This window comes from Chenopodium album, chromosome 17 (assembly GCF_948465745.1).
Source record: "Chenopodium album chromosome 17, dcCheAlbu1.1, whole genome shotgun sequence".
Lineage (NCBI taxonomy): Eukaryota > Viridiplantae > Streptophyta > Magnoliopsida > Caryophyllales > Amaranthaceae > Chenopodium > Chenopodium album.
Window position 1 is genome coordinate 11,731,178 of NC_137850.1, and position 11,767 is coordinate 11,742,944.

Here is an 11,767-nt window from a genome sequence, read left to right on the forward strand (position 1 = left end):
TTCCAACTACGGAGTGGCATACGTCTCTCCACTACGAATGCAAATAATTTTGAGCTTTCACCTCAACTCATCCATATGATTCAACGTGATAAATTTGGAGGTAGTTCTCATGAGTGTCCTTTTGCTCATTTGGACAACTTTCTCGAGTTGTGCACAACCATCAAGCAAAACAACATTACAGAAGAGTTCATCCGTATGCATATATTTCAATTCTCCCTCCGTGACAAAGAAAAACATTGGTTGAGAACAGTTGAAGAGGGATCATTGAGAACTTGGGATGAAGTAACTAGATCTTTCCTTGGAAAGAATTGTCCTCCGGAAAAGACCGCCGAACTAAGAAGAAAGATCACCAATTTCAATCAAGATATTGATGAAGCGTTGAGTGAAGTTTGGGAGCGTTTCAAGGATTACACTAGGAAATGCCCACACCATGGTTTCAAATCATGGATCATTGTTCAAAGCTTCTATGACAGTCTCACTCCTATTTCAAGGGTCAACCTTGATTCCGGGGCCGGTGGTAGCCTTATTAAAAAGCTATCGGTGGATGATGCATACAAAATGATTGAAGAAGTGGCAAAGCACTATGCATATGGAGGTGATCGAAGGCCCCCATGAAAGTATACAAGCCTCCCATTCCATTTCCCCATAGGATTGTAGAGAAGAAGTTGAATAAAAAGTTTTCAAAATTTCTTGAAGTCATGAGAGGACTTCAGTGAATTGAATATCCCCTTTCTTCATGTTATGTCACAAATGTCTACCTATGCAAAATTTTTGAAGAATCTTCTATCCAATAAGAGTAGGCTTAAGGAGAGTACAACCATCTCCCTTCCTAAGGAGGTGAGTGCAATCATTCAAAACAAGCTTCCTCAAAAGCTTGGTGACCCCGGAAGCTATGCAATAGCGGTGAAAAGTGGAGATTTGGAAGCTATGGATGCTTTGTGCGATCTTGGGGCAAGTGTAAGCTTGATGCTCTATGCTATTGCGAAGAGTCTGAATGTTGGAGACTTGAAGCCAACAAGAATGTCCTTACAATTGTCCTACCGCACAGTTAGGCTACCTTTGGGAATTCTTGAAGATGTATCGATTCAAGTTGGAAGAGTATTTGTGCCATGTGATTTCGTGGTGATGGAGATGGAAGAAGACACAAGGGTACCCCTCATTTTGGGGAGATCATTTTTGAACACCGCGGGAGTAGTAATTGATATGAAATAAGGAAGATTCACATTGAACGTGGGAGATGAGAAAATTTCATTTTATTCTCACAAATGTTGAAAAAGCCATTGTTTGATGAAGTTCATAGAATCGACATATTGGAAAGGGACTTAGAAGAGTTCCAAGAAAGTTTGTTTGAAGGAGATCCTCTACAAGCTATCCTAACGGGAGGCTTAGTTGATGAAGGTGAAGAAGCAAGGGGGTATGATCTTTTGCTCAACCAACCTTTAGTCCACAAAGAAATGAAACTGGAAGTGCTTAATGTGGAAGTAAAAGAGGAAAGGACTACACCTCCTCATAAGGTTGAACTTAAACCCCTTCCCCCTCTACTTAAATACTCTTTTCTTGATGATAGTGAGAGTTATCTCGTTATTGTCAATGCTAAGCTCGATGATATCTCTCTTGAGAAACTCCTACTTGTTTTAAGGGAGTATAGAGATGTCATTGGGTACAAAATTGATGACATTAAGGGGATAAGTCCCACCATTTGCATGCATAAGATTTTACTTGATGATGATCATGCTTCCTTGATTGAACACCAAAGAAGGCTCAATCCAAACATGAAGAAAGTAGTGAAAAAAGAAGTTTTAAAACTTTTACTACTAAAATTCGGTCAAATTGCGACCGTTTTTTTTACGACCGTCATAAAAACAGTCGCAAAAGTTGCAATATGCGACCGTTTTTTAAACGGTTGCAATATTACGTCCGTCTTATAAGTGGTCGTAGAGCTGCGACCGTTTTTTGTCTAAAAAACGGTCGCAAGAGTATCTGAACAGTTTTCTTTTAAAAATCCATGTCTAAAATAATTGTAAAAAAAATTATCCTATTACGACCGTTAGAAACGGTCGTAAATTGCACAAATTGCGACTGTTTTATAAACAGTCGCAAAATTGCGACTGTTATTGACGGTCGTAATAATGTTATTTTTATATATAAAAAAGGGCATATAAGGGTGCTCAAACCCTAATTGCACAAATCTCACGCCGTTTTTCCTCTCTTCTCTCTTTTTCTCACGTTCCCTCTTCTTATTTCTCTCTCTTATCTTTCTTCCTTCCTCTGTTCTCTGAGCTACTCTTTCTCCCTTCCTCTCTTTTCTCTTTCCTCCTCCCTTTACCCTCTGAACACCGCGCTCCAGCCGCCTCTTCTATCACCTTTCTCTCTTTTCTCTTTCCTCCTCCCTTTACTCTCTGAACGCCGCTCCAACCATGCTCGCCTTCTTCACCGGCGCTCGGCTTATCTAATTTTGGTGTTCATGGTCGAATTCGACCATGAAAATTCCAGATCTGGAGTTTTCATGGTCGAATTTGACCATAGAAACCCTAAGATGAAGAAATATTAAAAAAAAAAAGGTATGTTGATTTTCTGAAAATGTTTGTTTTTCTCTATTTTCAATTTTTGTGGTTTACTTTAGTTTTTTGTTCGAATTTTTGTTGATTTTGTTCGAATAGTGGTTCGATTTTTGTCGAAATTGTGTGATTGTTGTTCGGATTTTTGTGGGTTTTTTGTAGGTTTTATTTTTGTGAGTTGAATTTTTGTTCAAATTTTTCTTAGTTTTTGTGGGTTTGATTTGTGTTCGAATTTTTTGTTGATATTTTATTTAATTTTTGTTCGTTTTTTGGTTTAATTTTTGTGCGTTTTATTTGTGGGTTAAATTTTTTTTGACTAACTTATGTTGTTTTTTTTCGATTTTTGGTTTGATTTTTGTATTTTTGTTCGAAATTATGTGGGTTGTTTTTGGTGGTTTAATCGGATGGTTAAATTTCTAGGTTAATTTTTTTTTAATAAATTTATGTTTTTCTAGGTTAAGGCTGGGTGGGTGGTGGTGGGTTTAGGAAATATTTCAAGCATCACACACTTGAGCCCCACTGTGATCATACACTTAAGCATGGTGGCGTCCAAAGGGAAGAATTTAGAGTAAAAGAGTCGCCAACAAGTTTCAGAAACTTGTAAACCGTTCACAGGGTGAAGGTTACACCCCTTCATGATCCATGAGATCGCTAACTCCATAGTGGTCCAGAACCATGACTGGAAGTTCGGGGATGAAGGTACAAATCCAACCTAAAAGATTGAACCTGCCCTAAATAGGCCTCTACTTTATTCTTCTCGTATTCATGTGCGCTTTCTGACTAACATGAAATCAATATATTAACCCTAAACCTGTTTAATCTATGTTGGTTAAAATTTAATGCAAATATATTATTGGCGATCACTTGAATTATAATCATATTAGCCTAAACAAGATTATTAATTATCTTATTAAGCGTGATTACAAATACAAATTCCCTTTAATCCTACAAGAGAGGGCGTGATCAAGCAATAACAATAATAATATATCAAGCAACACAAAAACGACAAATCATCATAATAATATCAATCATCATCATCATATTAATAATAATCTCAATAAAGCATAATAATAATAGCAAGATCCTAGGCATGATATTAACAAGATTAATAACAAACCCTAGCATGTCACTAAACATTAAAGATCAAAGCTTTACTCCTAACATGATAATAACATGATATTAGGAAAGAATAGGAAGCATCATAAACATACATAATATTATAAAGCAATAAAAGCATCCTAACATGATACCAGGAATCATAAAGACATCCTAATATGATACTAGGAATTAAAATAATCAAAGCATGATTTCTATATTAAAAGATCAATAAAACAATTAAAGTACTTACTTCGATGCCTCGTATCTCTTTCTAATAACAAAATACATGCGTTAGTAACTTCAAGGAAAATAATAAATCAAACAATTAATTTAAATAATTGAAATAGAGATTTGGAACCAAACCCTCAGAAACATTAAACCTTTCACGTCTAGAGCGAAGGCAACTTCGAACTTGGCTAGGTGTGTCTAGAACTTGTGAATGTGGAATTTTGTGAGAGGGAAAGGTTTAGAAAAAGAATAGAGAGAGATGATTGTTGTGAATAATTGTTGATAATTGTTGATTGTTGGTTCAAAACGGAGAAGATACGACCCCTATTTATAAGAAAACAGTCCGGAAACGATAGAAAATACTTCAAGTTCTATACGGAATAAAACTGGAATCTGTCGCAGGAGACAAACATCAGTGCCAGGTGACAGATGTTAGCGCCAGGCAACAGGCTTTGTCGTTTGGCGCTAATTAAAAGATAAAACGCGCTTTTGTGTGGAATCCTCTTATTAATATAATTAAGCAGCAAATTCCGTGTTTATCAAATTAAAATCAGGTTTTGTGATAAAACACTTATTTTATTACAAATAAAACTCTTTAAAATGTAATTATTAATCCTAATTCCATTAGAATTAAAAGGAACCTTATAAATATTTTAGAAGATTAAAATCAATCCTAATCACTTTAGGAATAATAATTAATAGACCCTCCTCTAGATCATTGGGCCACATATAAAAATCATTTTGAGCCCAATTTAGTTTAATCCATAACTTCTTCATTATTCATCGGAATTGGGTTTATAATATATCATTGAAAAGCTCTTTTGGAGCCCAATCCAACTAAACTATTATTGGACCCTCATCATGGACCAAACCAAATTGGATTGACTATTTTTTATAAATAGAGTAAGAGAAGAAATATTTTCAAAAACAGAAAGAGAGATATTTTAATAAAAACCATCCTTATCACTAGACTTTTCACACTTTCACTTCGTTTGATAATCAAATGACATGAAAGGTATTCATCACCGGGTTTGGTTTTGGGGAGACACATTCTAGTGTCTACAGTGGGTATTGGTGGTTGAAATTGGGCAAAGGTGATGGTGGGTAGAGGGCGGCGGCTAGTCGTTGTTTAGGGTGGGCAGTGGTGGTGGTTTCAGTGGGATTTGGTTTTGGTGGATTTGGGTTAAGGGTGGGTGGGTGGTGGGTCTTTTTCTTTTTTTTTTGTTTTTTTTAAAAACTTTTAGCGACCGCTTATAACGGTCACTAATTTCAAGATTTGCGACCGTTTCATAAAGCGGTCACAATTATTAATATTTGCGACCGTTTTCTTAATGGTCATTGAAAATAGTAAAAACGGTGGCAAAATCTGCGACCGTCAAACGGTCGTAATATTGTTTTTTTGCGACCAAGAGAATAACAACCACCATGTTACGACCGTTGACGGTCGCAATTATTATTAGTGACTGTTTTTACTATTTCAGCAACCGTTTGAGGCGATCGCAATTTGCCCTAATTTTAGTAGTGTTCTTGAAGCGGGCATAATCTACCCTATCTCCGATAGTAAGTGGGTTAGCCCGGTTCAAGTTGTGCCTAAAAAAGGAGGCATGACTATCATCAAAAATGATAAGGGTGAGACCATTTATACGAGGTCGGTCACCGGGTGGAGAATGTGCACTGATTATCTAAAATTGAATAAATCCACCTGGAAAGACCACTTCCCACTCCCCTTCACTGATCAAATATTGGAAAGACTAGCATCACATAGTCATTGTTGCTTCTTGGATGGATATTCGGGATTCTTCCAAATCCCAATCCAACCCGAGGACCAAGAAAAGACTACATTCACATGCCCTTTTGGCACCTTTGCTTATCGAAGGATGCCATTTGGACTTTGTAATGCACCTTCCACATTTCAAAGGTGTATGATGTCTATCTTTTCCGAAATGCTTGAATCATCAATTGAAGTATTCATGGATGACTTTTCTGTTTTTGGTTCATCTTTTGACATTTGTCTCTCGAATTTGATTAAAGTGTCAAAAAGATGTCAAGAGGTGAACTTAGTTTTGAATTGGGAAAAATGTCATTTTATGGTAGAGGAGGGCATTGTTCTTGGTCATGTGATTTCTAGTAGGGGCATTGAAGTAGATCGTGCCAAAATTGAGGTAATTGAGTGCCTCCCACCCCCTACAAATGTGAAGGGGATAAGGAGCTTTCTTGGACATGCAGGTTTTTACCACCGATTCATAAAGGATTTTTCAAAAATCACAAAGCCACTCACTCAATTGTTGGTAAAAGATGCCCCTTTTGTGTTTACTAATGATTATTTGCTAGCATTTGATAGGTTGAAGGAGGCATTGATTTCGGCTCCTATCATTCAAACCCCTAATTGGGAGCTTCCTTTCGAGCTCATGTGTGAGCTTTAAATTTTGCCGTTGGGTCCGTTCTTGGACAAAGGAAAGACAAGAAACTCCATGCTATCTACTACACTAGCAAAACATTGGATGAAGCACAAAGAAATTACACAACCACGGAAAAGGAGTTCCTAGCCATTATTCATGCAATTGAGAAGTTTAGGTCCTACTTGATGGGATCTAAAGTTATAGTCTTCACCGACCATTCGGCCTTGAAGTACCTCTTGTCCAAGAAGGAACCAAAGCCAAGATTAATACGGTGAGTCTTGCTCTTACAAGACTATGACATTGAGATTAGAGACAAGAAGGGTGCCGAAAATGTTGTGGCCGATCATCTTTCACGGTTGCCTATCTTTGTAGGTGATCTTAATAACTTGGCAATCGATGATTCATTTCCGGATGATCAACTATTTGCTATTCTTCAAGCACCGGCACCATGGTTTGCGAACATTGTAAACTATTTGTCTTGCTCTATTCTTCCTCCCGACCTCTCCTATCAACAAAAAAGGAAGTTTCTACATGATGTTCGCCAATAGTTTTGGGACGACCCCTTACTTTTCAAACAAGGTGTTGATGGACTTTATAGAAGGTGTGTCCCGGATGATGAAATTGAAGATGTTATCATAATGAGCCACTCCTCACCTTGTGGAGGGCATATGAGTGCTAACAAAACTTTGGCAAAAATCTTGTAATGTGGTTTTTATTGGCCTACAATGTTCAAAGATGTGTGGGGTGTAGTGAAAGCTTGTGACCGGTGTCAAAGAACAGGTGATATTTCAAGAAGAAGTGAAATGCCTTTGAACAACATTCTTGAGCTAGAGATTTTCGATGTATGGGGCATAGATTTTATGGGGCCTTTCTCGACCTATTTTGGGAATAAGTTCATTCTTGTGGCCGTCGATTATGTGTCAAAGTGGGTAGAAGAGGTTGCATCTCCTACTAATGATGCTAAGGTGGTGGTCAAGCTTTTTAAAAGAGTAATTATTCCAAGGTTTGGGGTGTCGCGTGCTGTCATTAGTGATGGAGGTTCACATTTTGCAAAACGATCCTTTCAAGCTCATTAAGAAGTACGGTGTGAGGCACAAGGTGTCATTGGCTTACCACCCACAAACAAGTGGTCAAGCCGAGATTTCAAACCGAGAGGTAAAAATGATCCTAAAAAAGACGGTGGATAGGTCTAGAAAAGATTGGTCTACGAAGCTTGATGATGCTCTATGGGCCTACCGCACCGCATTCAAAACTACCATAGGCACCACACCATACAAGCTTGTTTATGGGAAGTCATGCCATTTGCTGGTAGAACTTGAGCATCGTGCTCATTGGGCTATCAAAACATTGAATTTCGACCTTCAAAGTGCTAGTGAAAAGAGGTTGCTTGACCTCCATGCCTTGGTAAAATTAAGATTGGATGCATATGAGAGTGCAGGATCTACAAAGAAAAGACCAAGGCTTGACATGACAAGCATATTAGCAAAAGGGAGTTTAAAGAAGGTGACAAGGTCCTACTATTCAATTCCCGGTTGAAGTTGTTTCCGGGTAAGCTTAAGTCAAGATGGAGTGGACCTTTTACCGTTAAGAAGGTGTTTCCATATGGTGAAATTGAAATCTCAAATGAAAATGGTGAACCGTTAGTGAATGGCCAAATGCTAAAGGCATACTTTGACGGTTTTGTGCATTAAGAAGCCAAGGTTGTTCACCTTGATGAGTTTGATGTTCCTTACTCTCATTGATCCCGCAATGTCGTCAAGCTAGTGACGTTAAAAGAGCGCTTCCGGAAGGCAACCCGAGTTTCTCAACCTCTCTGTCATAAACTATTATTTCCTTTCCATCATTTTTATTGTTACTAACTTTTCTCTTAATATCTTTTGTAGGTATTGATGAAAAAAGGAAGTAAGAAAAATATCCTTGGAAGTGAGGTAATAGCAATAATAATAATCATAATAATAATAATGGTGATAATAATAACTTTATTAATATTATTATGCCTTATTGTTATTTAAAAAGAGAGAGAGAGAGAGAGAGAGAGAGAGAGAGAGAGAGAAAGATAAAAACCGTACAGCATCAGGTCTACACGGACGTGCAGGCAGGCAGAAGCAACCAAAAAGTTAAGTGTCAAAATTTCAAGTTTGGCACGGACGTGCCAAACTAAGCACGTCCATGCAGAATAGGTTGCATGTTTGTGCGCACCTGAGGTAGACTCATTATTGCTTCTGTCTGAGGCTACACGTCCGTGCCAACTTGTGCACATCCGTGCAGCCCTAGAAAACCCGACCAGCAGCACGGTTTAAGTTTTAAAAAAAAAATCTCACTTCCTCTCTTTCTCACTCCACGATTTTCCTCTCCTTCTCTCTCTAAACTCCTTTCCTTCTCCTCCATACTCACTCAATTCCCCTCAAACACCCAAATTCTCACTCAAATTCAACAAATTTCTCAAAAATCTTCACTCCATTTCAACAAATTCACAAACTACTACTCCATTCTCTTTCTTTAAACCCAAAAATCACCCAATTTCTCAAACCCTAACATAAAAAAAAAAAAAAAAAAAAAAAAAAAAAAAATCAAATTGGGGGTTTTCTTTGGGATTGAAAATTGAATCAATTGGTTGAAGGAAGGCACTCAAGCAAGCATAAGGAAGGTTAGAAAGGTTCATTTGCAGGTTTTACACCTACGATAGACTTAGTATAATCGTTCCTCTCCCTTACTACTTGCTAGCTTAAGTTGATGGTTGTTTGTGTATGAATTTGCTTGAAAAGTTGTTCTAATTGCTCATGAGTGAATGATAGTTGATAATAGTCAAGCATTATTGAATTTGAAAGTATTTTGGTGTGTTATGAGAATTGGATTTTTGTAAGTTTGGAATTGAGAAGTTGATTTTTGTGAATGAACAACATGCAAATTCAACACCATCAACACAAGAACACACATGAACCAATGACTCATGACTCATGACTCATGAGAGATAATCCCTATACGACCTATCCCTTGGTCCTATGGTTCCGGTCGTGGGCCACCCAAAGGCTTGGTTTACCCTCCTTATGGTCATGTTATGTTAGGTATTCATGAGTTGGAAGGTAATGCGGCGGGGGGTTCTATTGTTGTCTCGAAGCACGGAGAGGGTAGAAAGGAACTCGAGGATTAGTCTCTTGCAGGTTAGGGCATGCAATCCGAACCAAGAACCTAGGCCGACGCTCTCAAACAACATCCTCACATCGTCCCCTACCCCTAATTTATTGGCCACCTCATCATTGTAGAACTTAGTGGGCCTAATTCGCCTCCTACTATTTCTAAGGAAATTGTTCGAAAAGGTTAATCATTAAAAATTATTCCCATTGTGTCCACTTGTGGTGGATCAACGGGGGGAATAGGCAATGGGTTGTGGTACCTAGCATCGGTGTTTCTAGGTCGGTTTTTTCGAGACATGGTCGGTCTTTATGCAATGCAATCAAACAAACCAAGACAAGGAAATCACCACACAACCACACAAAGAGGACTAGGTCCACTAAGCCGAAAAATCAAGGCTCACACAACACCAACAAGCACAACACAATCAAACCAAGCTCTAAGTCCACCACCTAAAACAAGGCAAGCAAATCCCCAAACAATAAAGACTACCTCAATAATGCAATTCACAACAATTTCAACATTATTTTCATACACTATTATCAAACAAACCAACATAACAATTCACTTAAACAAGCGTGTTCTTCATTCACAACAACATGGGCACCAACAAGGGTACTAAGAGGGGTACCAAGGTCAAGGTGTGGGTGAGGACAACCCACACCTTTCATTCGAGCAGCAAATCCAACTCATGAATGCGGGTTTCACCCGCATGACCATTGAGTTTAAGACTATGAGAAAGTCTCACGAAGACATGAGGTCCTACGACAATATGAGGACAAGCTTCGAGGGTCTGCGATCAGAATTGGGTGAATTCCGGAACATGTACCGACATTGGTACCCTGGGGGCTCAAGCTCCCAAGGCGGCCCGAGCCAATGAGTTAGTATTCTTCCTTCCCTCCTCTTTGTGCTTATATTATTTTAACATGACAATGTTTATGATAGCTTGGGGGGATTATTTCTCATGAGTCATGAATCATTGGTTCATATGTTGTTTCATGTGTGTTCTTGTGTTGATGGTGTTGAATTTGTATGTTGTTTGTTCGTTTCCTCTAACATCCAAATCCCTTGAATCCAAATTTGCTCCCTTTGAAATCTAAAACCCTAAATCCAAATCTCTTATTTTGTGAATACTTCTCTTCCCCCCTTATTTAAATGTATAGTTATGCTTTTATTTTTATGCTTAGCTTAGCTTAGCTTAACTTTGTAATTATTCTTGCTTTCTAGTAACTAAAAAAAATAATAAAAAATGAAAAAATAGCCCATGGATGAGACTCAAATGACGATGCTTATATCTTTTGCTTGCTTGATTCTTGAGTAATGAGTAAAAGTTCTTTTAGAAGGATGAGTGCAAGAGTTGGGGTCATTTAGAGGCGTATTAATCTTGATTGCATTAGAGCATATGAAATGAAAACCGATGAATGCTCAATTGCACGTCTAGCATAGGATATTGTCAAGCTTTCCCAAAGTAGGATATGTTTGAATCAAATAGCGGTCCCTTGTGCCCTTGATGTGTCTCCCTTCCTCCCCAAAATGAAACTCTATTAGAGAATTGGTTCTATTTGTATCTTGTGTAATAAGTGGCATAATAAGACACATGTTTCGAATAAAAGAAAGAGCCGCTCACAGTTAAAATAGGCGAGGGAAATGAATGTTGAAAAAATAAAATAGAAAAAGAAAGGGAGAACAAAAACTCCCCCAAAATTCTCAAAATTTTCACTTTTTTCAATTTAGAGGTCAACTTGTGGATGCCTCCCACACATTACCTATTTTGATGTTTCTTGTGTAATTCCCGAGTTAGAGTGTAGTTAAAGGGGCTTGAGAGTGCATTTTGGTAGGTGGACTTGCATTTTGAGATTTTATAACCGAAAGAGGGCTTGTTGCAACTTTAGAATATCTAGACGTGCTCTAATGAACTAGTAAAAGGTTTAAAGAAGTATCCTATTGCAACCTTGCTTAGTTCTCCTCTCTACCCCCAACTCATGTGCACATTTGTATGATAGGTAATTCTTGAAAGTCGCTCGCTTGTCCTGCTTGTGATTTATATCCCGATGAGTTGACTTGGGCGATGAAAACATTGGAATTGGTGTAACTCGATAGTTTTGTTGTGGTTTGTATGAGTTGTGGGTTAAGCTCAATGGAAATCCTCACGAGATAAAAACTCGTCCTCTTAGGCGACTTAGGGGTTTAAATTGCTTTTCACTTGTGCTAAAAGTGATTGTGGTTGTTACCATGCAGATTTGTGTTTTGTGCTTCCTCTTTATTACCTCTCCTTGGTTTGATCTGTAGAAAGTTATTATCCTCCTTGATTTGACATGTTTTTTTTGCTCGAGGACTAGCAAAAGCTTAGCT

General features: G+C 38.0%; 2 protein-coding genes and 1 non-coding gene across 3 annotated transcripts; 2 read left to right on the forward strand and 1 right to left on the reverse strand.

Annotated features, from left to right (window-relative positions):
* Positions 1 to 330: 330 nt before the first annotated feature.
* On the reverse strand, positions 331 to 437 carry LOC145590367 (small nucleolar RNA R71). Its single transcript, XR_014101981.1, has one exon. It is a non-coding gene; the product is annotated as a small nucleolar RNA R71 (small nucleolar RNA).
* Positions 438 to 750: 313 nt separating this feature from the next.
* On the forward strand, positions 751 to 1,212 carry LOC145588658 (uncharacterized). Its single transcript, XM_081645272.1, has one exon. It carries the CDS (start codon positions 751 to 753, stop codon positions 1,210 to 1,212), a length of 462 nt encoding a protein of 153 aa, XP_081501398.1.
* A 6,103-nt stretch (positions 1,213 to 7,315) lies between these two features.
* Positions 7,316 to 7,819, forward strand: LOC145588659 (uncharacterized). Its single transcript, XM_081645274.1, has one exon. It carries the CDS (start codon positions 7,316 to 7,318, stop codon positions 7,817 to 7,819), a length of 504 nt encoding a protein of 167 aa, XP_081501400.1.
* Positions 7,820 to 11,767: the final 3,948 nt, after the last annotated feature.

Coding starts and splice junctions, on each gene's coding strand:
- LOC145588658 (XM_081645272.1), top strand. CDS start 751: ATGTCTACCTATGCAAAATTTTTGAAGAATCTTCTATCCAATAAGAGT.
- LOC145588659 (XM_081645274.1), top strand. CDS start 7,316: ATGGAGGTTCACATTTTGCAAAACGATCCTTTCAAGCTCATTAAGAAG.